Consider the following 15100-nt stretch of genomic DNA (forward strand, 5'->3'; position numbering starts at 1 on the left):
AGTCTAGGCTCAGCCATCCCTTACTTGGTGTAGCAGTATTATGGGATGGGAGCTGCTACTTCCTGTATAGGTCCGGCTCACAGGCGGAGTGATATCAGATGCACTCCGCCTGTGAATGGAGGAGCCATACACATGAAGCAGCGGCTTTGCTCTGTACTGCAGCTGCATGCTTTATGTGTGTAGTTTCGGATCGGTACCAGTATCGGTATCGGCAGATACACAATGCCAGATATCGGTATCAGGACAAAAAAAAGTCAGATCGGTGCACCCCTACCCAGAAGGCACCCCGGTTGAAAAATGCTGCTCTAGGAGCTGGCAATCTAAGGTCCTTAACTCACATTCATACATACTAGGGTCAATTCAGACAGGAGCCAATTAACCTAGCATGTCTTTGGAGTGTGGGAAGAAACTCATGCAGGCGCAGGGAGAACATGCAAACTCCATGCAAGCAGCTCCATGGTTGGGATTTTAGCCAACAACCTCAGTGATGTCAGGTGGAAGTGCTAACCATTTAGCCACTGCACCGCCCAATATATTCATACCTAAATAATTTAGATAGGTGTTTCAGGTCAAAGATTAGGATGCACAGGAGTGCACAAACATTTTTTTTCCAAACTTTCTAATTAAAAGATCTTGAGTAAGTGTAGAGATATGAAAATCTGACACTTCCTCATACTCATTAACACTGTGCTTATTCCAGGTCTGTGGCTCAAAAGTCAGACAGCCAAGCAAATAGCATTTTCATTAGGAGGCTAGCAATGGCCTTACTTCTCTCAACATTTATTCACTTTAAAGTGACACTTTAAGTGTTATTAAACCCAGGACCCTGCATTCACTATATCTGGTCTCCCACAGTACACAGAACATGAAAATGCAGGGGCGTAACTACAGGGGTTGCAGGGGTTGCAATCGCTACCGGGCCCCATGCTCCAGGGGGCCCGGTAGCAAACCAGTGGGTGAACTTCCAGGATCGCAAAGGTCACACTTGCGACCGGACCCTGGCATTGCACCACTCTGGGGAGGTCCCAAGATTGCAGGAAGGGGGCCCACAAGATTGCAGGAAGGGGGCCCACTGCAGAACCTGTGAAAGAATCCTGTTGCGGGACCGTAATAAAAGGCCATGCAATGAGTGTAAAGAGCCCCAGGATTAGTGGGAAGAGCCCTGGGCTTGAAGGTAAGGGCCCCGGCCAGGGGTCTGGGGGGCCCTTCATGGTTTCTTGCATCAGGGCCCTGAAGGTTCTAGTTACGCCTCTGTGAAAATGCAATCATTTTTAGTAAATATAAACTGCTAAATACTTTTTCTCATCAGCACCATATAGAAGTCTTGTGACTTCTATCAGTATCTGGTTTAAGCTTGTAGGAGGAGTTTTCTTTCTCCCCTGTTTCTTCAATGAGGCTGCAGGACCCTGACCCTCTGTCTGGACAGTGCTGATTTGCCCTGTGCTGATCACATGCACTCTCCCAGGAAATATAAAAGTAGTAATACACACCAAACTGAGCATGTGCAGCTTGCCCCCAAGGCTCTGTTCTATCAGCAAATAGATTGGGGACAGTGGAAGAAGGAGAAGACAGGATCAAACAGACTTTTTACACAATGCAGAGGATTAACCCCTTCCAGAGTAAGTATAACAAGCATGCTTTACTGCATATACAGACTGATTTTACTGTTGTGGGTTTAGTAAAACTTTAAATTCTATTTAAGCATGTATTCTTAACTCTTTGAACCTTCATTGCTCTCCACCTCCTCCTCCATTTTTCCTGCTGTGATCTGGCTTCCTGTTAGAGGGTGGCTATGTTTATTCTCCATGGTCCAACTCTATGTAGGAAGGTAGTCACCCTCTCTTGCTCACCTCTGAAATGGACTAGCGACTATGGACTATGCTACTTTTAATGTGCACATGACTGCTACTAACATGCATTGCTCATTCAAAACAAAAAGCGAGGGAAAGGGAAGGTTTGGGAGCTCACAGAAGACACTACATAGAGGCAGAAAAACACAGTAGGAAAGGTTTTTATGAAAATAAATTACAGGGCTGTTACATAGTAGATGTGTATGGATTATTTTTGGAAAATGATAATATAATTTAGAGTCACTTATTATTATTGTATTATTTATTATATTATTTTTAGGTATTTATCCATACCCAGCCTTTGATTAAAGTTTCGCCCTTAATTACCCGATATCATTAGGTGTAATGTAGGGCAGATAAATCTCCAAGAACATGGGTGGGGTGGCATTTGCCTGTCATTTGGAACAGGACCTGCTGTTGCTTCTCAAGTGACTTGGCCAATGGACAAAAGCAGAGCATGCATGGTTAACACCTTCCTTCCCATTTTTTAGAGGGAAAGACCACACAGGAATTTTAAGCAAGATGGAAAATCTCCATGAATAATAATAAATGCTACAGACATCAAGGGTGGGCCTCAATATTAAAGTGTTGCATCAGACCCTCAGACCAGCCCCTTTATGGGCAGTTTAAAAGTACACCAAAACATATGAACCAATCACAAATCACCTTTCCGTGACTACTCTGAATGTTGCATGGAGAAAAGTGGATCTTTTTACTATATGTATGCACTTATTAATTAAAACCCTTATTTATTACATTTTTAAATTCATAACCAAATAGGATTGAAACATTTGTCTTATTAGTTCACTGTTCTTAAAGCAGTATTAAATTTAAAATAAGAAATGGTAGTATTTTGCAGCTTGCCAATCATTAGATATGGTGGCTGCATTAGTTTTCTTTTTTTTTAGGTTTTTTTTTCTCTCCCTCTGTTATCACCTGAATATCTAGTCAGATTTTTATCTTCATGCATTCTATGAATGTAGGTAAAAATCCTTCAGTGTGTAGCTTCTCCCTCAGCCCCCCTAATACTTACCAAAGCCTAATCCAGCGATGTGCACAAGAGCAGAAACTGTCCTGGGGCTCCTCATTGGCTGAGATGCAGCAGCAGGAGCCACTGGCTCCCACTGCTGTTAATTTGCTAGTGAGGTGGGAATGGGGCTGAGCCTGTCTTATGGACAAAGTCCCCCTTACATCAGGTGCCCCTATCAGAGTCCCCTTTACAGCTGGTGTCCCCGTCAGAGTCCCTCCTTACATCAGGTATCCCCATCAGAGTCCCCCTTATATCAGGTGTCCCCATCAGAGTCCCCCTTACATCAGGTGCCCCCACCATTGTCCCTCTTACACCAGGTGCCCCCATCAGAGTCTCCCTTACATCAGGTGCCACATTAGAGTCCCCCTTCCATCAGGTGCCCTCATAAGAGCCCCCCCTTCCATCAGGTGTCCCCATCAGAATCCCTCTTAAATCAGGTGCCCCCATCAGAGTCCCTCTTACATCAGGTGTCCCCATTAGAGTCCCCTTACATCAGGTGCCACATCAGAGCTCCCCTTCAATCAGGTGCCCCATCAGAGTCCTTCTTACATCAGGTGCCCCCATCAGAGTCCTTCTTACATCAGGTGCCCCCATCAGAGTCCCTCTTACATCAGGTGCCCCCATCAAAAAAACCCTTACGTCAGGTGCCCCCATCAAAGTCCCTCTTACATCAGATGCCCACCTCATAGTCCCCTTATGTGAGGTGCCCACCTCATAGCCCCCTTATGTCAGGTGCCTCTATCCAAACCCCTTACATCAGGTGCCCCCATCAGAGTCCCCCTTACATCAGGTGCCACATCAGAGTCCCCTTTTCATAAGGTACCCCCTGGTATCCCTCTATGCATTAAAGTTGTCCTCCCCCTGTACTCACAGATCAAAAACTGAAAATAACACAGCTCCTCCTTCCTTTCTCCAGTCTTCACTCCCCTACAGTGCCGCACTGACACTGAGCTGCGCTGGCTCTCTATCGCCTTCCTTCAGGCTGGAGGGAGGAGAACACCCAATCCTCTCTCCAGCTATCTTAGGGAGCCATGGTGCGATCTGAATTATGTGTCCGGTTTTCAGGCGGACTGAAAACCAGACACATGATTCAAAATCCAGTCTGTCTGGGTGAATCCTGGACAGGTGGCAACCCTTAGATTGGGACTTCTATGTGCAAAACCAAAAAAAGTAGTGCAGGAGCCTTTTTCAAAGTTGCTGCGACTTGAGTAACAACACTTTGAGTGGTTCTATTGGCAGCAATGGGGTGCGACTTGGTATGTGATTTTGATTAAAAATGATCAATGTTGATTGGGAGAGTGAAGTTTCATGTTAAAGAGGAGCTCTAGTCGTTTTTGTGTTTAATAAAAGTCAGCACCTACAAAAAGTGTAGCTGCTGACTTTTGATAAACACACTCACCTGTCCCAGGATCCAGTGATGTGGCCGTCTGAGCCCTCGATTCTTTCCCTCTCCTCTCCCCAATACAACTGCCAGCACCCGGCTGTGACAGCTTGTAGCTTCACAGCCGGGTGCGCACTGTGCAATGATCAGCCAATCTTCTGGGACCTGTGACAGGTCCCAGAAGAGTGCAGAGAGGGAGGGGGAGAGAACTTCTGCTCAGATCGCCTAGAAGTGGAAGCGGGTACCTGTCAAAACTTGGTACCCGCTCCCTCCCAAAAAAAAAAAAAATGACATGCTGAATGTGGCATGGGGGGCCGGGAGTGCTTATAGCAGAACTTCCCCTTTTGGGTGGAGCTTCACTGTAAAGTGGTTTTAAAAGCAGTTTTTTTTTTTTTTTTTATCTTAATACATTCTATACATTAAGATAAAAAGCCTAATGTGTGCAGAACCCCAACCCTCCCCCCTGCCCCTCCCCCCATTCAGCCCTCCTTATGCTTACCTGAGGTCCGTCTAGACCAGGGATTCTCAATCTACGGCCCTCCTGCTGTAGCAGAACTACACATCCCATGAGGCATTATAAAACTCTGACATTCACAGACATGATTAAGCACGATGGGAATTGTAGTTTATGAACAACTAAAGGGCCATAGTTTGAAGACCCCTGGTCTAGATCCATGTTGCATGAGAGACTCGGCTGTCTGGGACTCCTCTCTTCATTGGCTCCTGCTGCTGTCAATAAAGTCAGTGAGCCAATGAGGAGAGAAAGGGGGCAGAGCTGAGCCGCGGCTCCGTGTCTGATAGGACACAGGGAGCTGTGGTTCGGCTTGGGTGCCCCCATAGCAAGCTGCTTGCTGTGGGGGCACTTAACAGAAGGGAGGGGCCAGGAGTGCCAAAGAGGGACCTGAGAAGAGGAGAATGTGGGCTGCTCTGTACATAACCACATCACAGAGCAGGTAAGTTAAACATGTTTATTTTTTTTAACAAAAAAAAAAAGAGACTTTAGTATCACTTTAAGGATAAAGTATTTAAGGTATGGAACCTTTTGGGATAAAGGTTTTACATAAATAAAACTGCTCATTGTAAGCACCCCTGTCAGTGTTAAATTGTTTGTCTCATCCCTGTAACAGATTCCTTCATCCAGAGAGCTTGTTCTTTTGAAAAACAACAGACTTACTGGCCAGATCGCCAGGTGAAAATTAAGGGAAAGAAAGCCTAAAAAACAAATACAGCCATCATATGTAAGAAATGGTAAGCTGAAATATACTAAATGGTTGCTTTTGGGTTTAATATGGCTTTAAAGACCAGGGTCACCTATCCTTTTTATACAATAATCAATCTTATATTTGAAGAATCTGATTGCAATAAACCCTGTGTATGTTTTCTGTTTGAAATGATCCATTGCTTTGTTGGACTGAAAAACATCTCCCCCGTTCTTTGTCTAAACATCATCCTCGGGAGGAAAAAAACCCCCAGCCTGTCTGTGGCTACTAAATAATATCAATGAAGGAATAATTAAATGGTAAGCAATGCACTGAAGAAGAATAGCAATACACTGGCAGATACAAATCCTAATTAACTCCCTATTACAGCACTAAAATGACAAAATTCCCAGCTTCTAATGAAGATTAGAGCTTAGCCCAATAAAAAAAGGAAATGTTAGGAAATTGGATTGAGCCTTGAAGAACTGTATTTTTAAACATCTGTAACAATGTTGTGGGTAATTACTGCTGCCAAATATTTCTAATCGCCATAAGCTTCAGATTGTTTCAGAGGGAAAAGTTGAATTAATTGAAATATTACTAGATGGGGGGAAGAAGTGGCTTCCTGGCGTACGCCATCTGGCCATCAGACAATGCTCGCTGAATGGCTTTAGCGGCGGCAGCTTTTGTTGCCATTAGATACCAGAGAGCTGATTTATGTGCTGGATTGTGCATGGCTCACGTTCAGAGAGACGGAGGCAAATCAGCACAGCGCTGACCCACAGGTGATCATCATAGAAGGACACAAAGGTAGACAACCCATGGATGGAAGAGCTCCTATGGCCATAACTGGCAGCCCACTGGGGGGCTACAGGCTGCTGTGCAGTTTTACCCAAATAAAATGTAGACTTGTAAACGAGTTGTGCGCAAATGAAACCCTAGACATACGTGCAGGGTGCGCAAATGAAACCCTGGAGATACGTGCAGCGTGCGCAAATTAAACCCTAGAGATACGCGCAGTATGCACAAATGAAACGCTAGAGATACGTGCAGCGTGCACAATTGAAACCCTAGAGATACACGTAGCGTGCACAAATGAAACCCTAGAGATATGCGCAGTATGCACAAATGAAACGCTAGAGATACACGCAGCGTGCGCAAATTAAACCGTATAGATACGTGCAGCGTGCGCAAATGAAACCCTAGAGATACGCGCAGCATGCACAAATGAAACGTTAGAGATACGCGCAGAATGCGCAAATGAAACCCTAGAGATACGCGCAGCATGCACAAATGAAACGCTAGAGATACGCGCAGCGTGCGCAAATAAAACCCTGGAGATATGCGCAGCATGCACAAATGAAATGCTAGAGATACGCGCAGCGTGCGCAAATGAAACCTTAGAGATACGCGCAGCGTGCGCAAATGAAACGCTAGAGATACGCACAGCGTGCGCAAATGAAACCCTAGAGATACACGCAGGGTGTGCAAATAAAACCCTAGAGATACGCGCTGCGTGCGGCACAATAGAAGTCAGCCAAGTGTGGTAATGAATTTGATTGCTTGCTATGCAACAATATCACGACTCCTGCGCCAGGCAAGGTTTGATTGCGGACGATGCTCTCTTGTTTAACCATTCGTACAAGAATGAACCGTCCACTTCAAGGCCACGGGGGCGGTTTAGGCATCACGCAGAAGGAAGGGATACAGAATAATTGATCAGCCAATAAAACACACAGCTATTGTATCATGAACGCAATCAATTAGGACACGACAATAGCCCTTTGCATTTGACCTCGCTGGCTGCCATCAAAAAGGCTTCTGTACCGGTGGCAAGCCGGATAAACCTGTCCATGGCCATAGGCTGGACATACTGGGGACATGACATTCTATAGGTGGCTCATCACATCACACATAGCACTGTCCCTAAGAGCCACAGCCTAGACCTAGGAGCTAACAGGGGACCCTTCTTTGTTAAAGGGAGCCTCATTTATTCTCCAATCACTTACCCACTTGACAGATGAAGAGGAGCTGAAGGCAAGCCAGGAGGCAGCGCAGATTTAACATCTCCATGTCTCTAGGGGGGTGTGGGGGGAGAACAGAGCTGATGGCTATTGCAATGTAGATCCAGAGCACTGATAGATTCCTTAGCAACGTGCAGCTTAATGCTCCATGGTCAGCTCTTCCTTTCTCTGTGCCTCCCTGCGAACAGCAGCAACGAGCAATCAACACGGCCACCCCAGGCACGAGCTGCCTCTCAGCCACAGCAGACTTCTACACTGACACATAGGGTTAACTCTGGCCACCAGGACACACCCCCGACACGCGATTGGTTCACCTTTGAAGCTTCTTTTCTAGGCTGCAGTTTTTAGGCGAAGGGAGCCCTGGAGAGGAGAGCAGAGGGAAGGTGAAGCTTCAATAGTAGCAGCAGTGACAGCAGTGACAGCACTCATCACCTGGAAGGACCCTGCCTGCAGATTATCCTCATCCTCAGAGCTGGGCAGAACACCAGCAAACCTCCTCCTCTACCACTTATAGGACATTCATCATTACATGTGTCTAAATGGGACACTCATCATTACATGTGTCTATATGGAACACTCATCATTACATGTGTCTATATAGGAAATTCATCATTACATGTGTCTATATAGGAAATTCATCATTACATGTGTCTATATGGAACACTCATCATTACATGTGTCTATATAGGACACTCATCATTACATGTGTCTATATAGGAAATTCATCATTACATGTGTCTATATGGAACACTCATCATTACATGTGTCTATATGGGACACTCATCATTACATGTGTCTATATGGGACACTCATCATTACATGTGTCTATATAGGATACTCATCATTACATGTGTCTATATAGGAAATTCATCATTACATGTGTCTATATAGGATACTCATCATTACATGTGTCTATATAGGACACTCATCATTACATGTGTCTATATAGGAAATTCATCATTACATGTGTCTATATAGGAAATTCATCATTACATGTGTCTATATGGAACACTCATCATTACATGTGTCTATATGGGACACTCATCATTACATGTGTCTATATGGGACACTCATCATTACATGTGTCTATATAGGATATTCATCATTACATGTGTCTATATAGGACACTCATCATTACATGTGTCTATATAGGGTATTCATCATTTCATGTGTCTATATAGGACACTCATCATTACATGTGTCTATATGGGACACTCATCATTACATGTGTCTATATAGGACACTCATCATTACATGTGTCTATATGGGACACTCATCATTACATGTGTCTATATAGGATACTCATCATTACATGTGTCTATATGGGACACTCATCATTACATGTGTCTATATAGGATATTCATCATTTCATATGTCTATATAGGACATTCATCGTTACATGTGCCTATATAGGATATTCATCATTACATCTGTCTATATAGAACATTCATCATTACATGTGTCTATATAGGATATTCATCATTTCATATGTCTATATAGGACATTCATCGTTACATGTGCCTATATAGGATATTCATCGTTACATGTGCCTATATAGGATATTCATCATTACATCTGTCTATATAGGACACTCATCATTACATCTGTCTATATAGGAAATTCATCATTACATGTGTCTATATGGAACACTCATCATTACATGTGTCTATATGGGACACTCATCATTACATGTGTCTATATGGGACACTCATCATTACATGTGTCTATATGGGACACTCATCATTACATGTGTCTATATAGGATATTCATCATTACATGTGTCTATATAGGACACTCATCATTACATGTGTCTATATAGGGTATTCATCATTTCATGTGTCTATATAGGACACTCATCATTACATGTGTCTATATGGGACACTCATCATTACATGTGTCTATATAGGACACTCATCATTACATGTGTCTATATGGGACACTCATCATTACATGTGTCTATATAGGATACTCATCATTACATGTGTCTATATGGGACACTCATCATTACATGTGTCTATATAGGATATTCATCATTTCATATGTCTATATAGGACATTCATCGTTACATGTGCCTATATAGGATATTCATCATTACATGTGTCTTTATAGAACATTCATCATTACATGTGTCTATATAGGATATTCATCATTTCATATGTCTATATAGGACATTCATCGTTACATGTGCCTATATAGGATATTCATCGTTACATGTGCCTATATAGGATATTCATCATTACATGTGTCTATATAGGATACTCATCATTACATGTGTCTTTATAGGATACTCATCATTACATGTGTCTTTATAGAACATTCATCATTACATGTGTCTATATAGGATACTCATCATTACATGTGTCAATATAGGACATTCATCAATACATGTGTCTATATAGGATATTCATCATTTCATATGTCTATATAGGACATTCATCATTACATGTGTCTATATAGGATACTCATCATTACATGTGTCTTTATAGAACATTCATCATTACATGTGTCTATATAGGATACTCATCATTACATGTGTCAATATAGGACATTCATCAATACATGTGTCTATATAAGATATTCATCATTTCATATGTCTATATAGGACATTCATCATTACATGTGTCTATATAGGATATTCATCATTTCATATGTCTATATAGGACATTCATCGTTACATGTGCCTATATAGGATATTCATCGTTACATGTGCCTATATAGGATATTCATCATTACATGTGTCTATATAGGATACTCATCATTACATGTGTCTTTATAGGATACTCATCATTACATGTGTCTTTATAGAACATTCATCATTACATGTGTCTATATAGGATACTCATCATTACATGTGTCAATATAGGACATTCATCAATACATGTGTCTATATAGGATATTCATCATTTCATATGTCTATATAGGACATTCATCATTACATGTGTCTATATAGGATACTCATCATTACATGTGTCTTTATAGAACATTCATCATTACATGTGTCTATATAGGATACTCATCATTACATGTGTCAATATAGGACATTCATCAATACATGTGTCTATATAAGATATTCATCATTTCATATGTCTATATAGGACATTCATCATTACATGTGTCTATATAGGATATTCATCATTTCATATGTCTATATAGGACATTCATCATTACATGTGTCTATATAGGATATTCATCATTTCATATGTCTATATAGGACATTCATCATTACATGTGTCTATATAGGGTACTCATCATTACATGTGTCTATATAGGACATTCATCATTACATGTGTCTATATAGGATATTCATCATTTCATATGTCTATATAGGACATTCATCATTACATGTGTCTATATAGGGTACTCATCATGACATGTGTCTATATAGGATACTCATAATTTCATGTGTTTATATAGGACATTCATCAATACATGTGTCTATATAAGACATTTATCGTTACATGTGCCTATATATGATATTCATCATTACATGTGTCTATATAGGACATTCATCATTACATGTGTCTATATAGGATATTCATCATTTCATATGTCTATATAGGACATTCATCATTACATGTGTCTATATAGGATATTCATCATTACATGTGCCTATATAGGATATTCATCATTACATCTGTCTATATAGGACATTCATCATTACATGTGTCTTTATAGGACATTCATCATTACATCTGTCTTTATAGGACATTCATCATTACATGTGTCTATATAGGATATTCATCATTACATGTGTCTATATAAGACATTCATCATTACATGTGTCTATATAGGATATTCATCATTACATCTGTCTATATAGGACATTCATCATTACATGTGTCTTTATAGGACATTCATCATTACATCTGTCTTTATAGGACATTCATCATTACATGTGTCTATATAGGATATTCATCATTACATGTGTCTATATAAGACATTCATTATTACATGTGTCTATATAGGATATTCATCATTACATCTGTCTATATAGGACATTCATCATTACATGTGTCTTTATAGGACATTCATCATTACATCTGTCTTTATAGGACATTCATCATTACATGTGTCTATATAGGATATTCATCATTACATGTGTCTATATAAGACATTCATCATTACATGTGTCTATATAGGATATTCATCATTACATGTGTCTATATAGGACACTCATCATTACATGTGTCTATATAGGACATTCATCATTACATGTGTCTATATAGGATACTCAGCATTACATGTGTCTATATAGGACATTCCTAATTACATGTGTCTATATAGGACATTCATTATTACATGTGTCTATATAGGACATAGGACATTCATCATTACATGTGTCTATATAGGATATTCATCATTACATGTGTCTATATAAGACATTCATTGTTACATGTGTCTATATAGGATACTCATCATTACATGTGTCTATATAGAACATTCATCATTACATGTTTCTATATAGGGCATTCATCGTTACATGTGTCTTACATCTATAGATGGTCTTGTAATAAATGTAATCAGAGTATTTAATACATTAATTTTTTTTTAACTTTTTTTTGTTGTCTACATTTAACCACTTGCCTACCAGGCTAATTCAGACACTTCTCATATATACAGTATTTCACAAAAGTGAGTACACCCCTTACATTTTTGTAAATATTTTATTCTACCTTTTCATGTGACAAGACTGAAGAAATTACACTTTGCTACAATGTAAAGTAGTGAGCAGTGAGAGTACAGCTTGTATAACAGTGTAAATTTGCTGTCCCCTGTTACCAGTTTTGAGTGAACCCCCGTTCACATTGTAGCAGATCAAATTGCATGATAAGTAACATCCTATTGCCAGTAATGGCACTGTTGGAGTTAGTGCAACGCCGACTTTGCGGTGCCGCACCGAATTGAAAAAATAGTACATGCACTACTTTTGCCAATTTGGGGTGCAACGTGAATGGACATCTGTCCATTAAGCCTGATGTCTTCAAAGTTGCACTGAGATGCGGCTTTAAAATTGTGCGATTTCAGATGAAGTCGCAAGATTTCAAAGCCGCAGTTGATGTGAACGCAGACTTACAGAGGAGATGTAGTGCTAGAATTGTTGTTCTCGCTCTGATGTTCACAGCGATATCTCACATGTCACCTACATATGTGTGCAAGCGTGGCAGGAGGGGGGTGCTTTAAAAAAAAGTTTAACTCATTTTATTTTATTACATTTTTATTGAATATTTTTTTATCATACATTTTATGTGTTATTATTATTATTTTTATTATTATTTATTTATTCAATTTTTTTTACACTTCCCCTTTAAATTGATTTATTTATTTTATCACTTTTATTGCTATCGCAAGAAATGTAGACATTCCTTGCAATAGCAATACAGCATGACAGGTCCTCTATATGGAGAGATCTGGGGTCTATAAGACCCCAAATCTCTCCTTTACTTTTAAAAGCAAAAGATAAAAACAAAACAAAACATTTTTGTTTAATCTTTTTTCTATAACCCCTCATGGACGGAAAGTCTTTAACTGACAATTGCGCGGTTGTGCGACACTGTACCCAAAAAAAGTTGATGTACTTTTTTCCCACAAATAGAGCTTTCTTTTGGTGGTAGTTGATCACCTGTGCGATTTTTATTTTTTGTGCTATAAACAAAAAAAGAGAGACAATTCTGAAAACAAAACATAATATTTTTCACTTTCTGCTATATAGCATTCCCAATAAAAAAAAAAAAGTGTAAAAATCAAATTTTTTCATAATTTTAGGCTAATTTGTATTCTGCTACATATTTTAGGTAAAAAAAAGAAAAAATTCCCAATAAGTGTATATTGATTGGTTTGTGCAAAAGTTATCGCGTCTTCAAACTAGGTGAAAGCTTTACGTATGTAATTTTTATTTATTTACTTATTTATTTATTTTTTACTAGTAATGGCAGCCATTAGCGATTTTTACCAGGATTGCGATATTGCGGCGGACAGATCGGACACATAACTGACATTTTTGACACTTTTGGGGGCACCAGTGACAATACTACAGTGATCAGTGCTAAAAATATGCACTGTGACTGTGATAATGACACTGGCAGGAAAGGGGTTAACACCTGGGGCGATTAAAGGGTTAAATAAGTCCCTAGGGGTGTGATAGATTTTTGGAAACATTTTTTTTTCTTGCTTGGTGGCGATCAGTGACTTATAGTGGGACTGCGATATTGCGGTGGACAAACTGTACACTAACTGACACTTTTGACACTTTTTAGGGACCAGTGTCACTAGTACAGTGATTAATGCTAAAAATATGCACTGTCAGTGTACTAATGACACTGGCTGGGAAGGAGTTAACATCAGGGGTGATCAAAGGGTTACCTGTATGCCTAGCCAGTACTTGTGTGCTGCGGGAGGTGCCTTTACTAGGGGAAGGCATTGATCCATGTTCCTGTTTTGCAGGTGCACAGGATCCATGCCTTCCCTACTGACAGTACGGTGATCCACCTTGTTTACATAGGCAGATCGCTGTTCTGGCTCTCTGTCCAATGATCGGCGGTTGCCAGCGGACATCATAGTTACATAGTTACATAGTTACATAGTTAGTGAGGCTGAAAAAAGACACAAGTCCATCCAGTTCAACCTATGATGTGTGTGTTTGCTTTTAACCGTACATTGTATACCCCTGTATGTTGTGGTCTTTAAGGTGTCCATCCAATAGTTTTTTGAAACTATCAATGCTCCCCGCTGATACGACTGCTTGCGGAAGAGAATTCCACATCCTTACCGCTCTTACAGTGAAGAACCCCTTACGCACTTTAAGGTTAAACCGCCTTTCCTCTAGTTTTAGTGAGTGGCCACGTGTCTTATTGTATTCACTTTCTCTGAATAGTTTGTTCCTTATGCTCGGGTCGCCAGTACAGTATTTGTACATTGATATCATATCCCCCCTCAAGCGTCTCTTCTCCAGAGAGAATAGGTTCAGTGCTTGTAGTCTTTCCTCATAGCCGATGTCCTCCATTCCCCTAATTATTTTTGTTGCCCTTCTCTGGACTTTCTCCAGTTCCAGCACATCCTTCCTGAGGACCGGTGCCCAGAACTGGACAGCATACTCCAGATGTGGCCGGACCAGAGTCTTGTAGAGTGGAAGAATAATCTCTTTATTTCTGGAGTGAATCCCCTTTTTTATACAACCCAGTATTCTGTTGGCTTTGCTTGCAGCGGCTTGGCATTGCATGCCACTTCCAAGCCTGTTGTCTACCAGTACCCCCAGGTCCCTTTCCATCCTAGACTCACCCAGAGGTTCCCCCCCTAGTGAGTAGCTTGCTTTCTGGTTTCTGGCCCCCAAGTGCATTACTTTACATTTTTCTACATTAAATCTCATCTGCCATGTAGTTGCCCACCCCGTTATTTTGTTCAGGTCTGCTTGCAAGATTTCCACATCCTGCATAGAAGATATTGGCAAGCCTAATTTAGTATCATCTGCAAATACTGAGATTGTACTAGATATCCCCTCCTCTAGATCATTTATGAATAAATTAAACAGGATTGGTCCCAGGACAGAACCCTGGGGGACCCCACTTTCCACACCCGCCCAATCCGAGTACTCCCCATTAATCACCACCCTCTGTACTCTC

General features: G+C 40.6%; 1 protein-coding gene across 5 annotated transcripts in view; it reads right to left on the reverse strand.

Moving 5' to 3' along the window:
* The window catches only part of PTPRZ1 (protein tyrosine phosphatase receptor type Z1), a 343724-nt gene extending 335845 nt beyond the window's left edge, over positions 1-7879 (reverse strand). For 3 of the 5 annotated variants that reach the window (XM_082256064.1, XM_082256063.1, XM_082256062.1), the window contains exon 1: positions 7470-7864. In XM_082256064.1, the coding sequence (XP_082112190.1) occupies positions 7470-7533 (64 nt within the window). In that variant the 5' untranslated portion in view covers positions 7534-7864. Of the gene's footprint in view, positions 1-7469 lie in introns of all 5 variants that reach the window. The other 2 variants (XM_082256061.1, XM_082256065.1) reach the window with 2 other exon arrangements.
* Between the last annotated feature and the right edge of the window lie 7221 nt (positions 7880-15100).

This window comes from Pelophylax lessonae (genome assembly GCF_965119305.1).
Source record: "Pelophylax lessonae genome assembly, chromosome: 4".
Taxonomy (NCBI): Eukaryota; Metazoa; Chordata; class Amphibia; order Anura; family Ranidae; genus Pelophylax; species Pelophylax lessonae.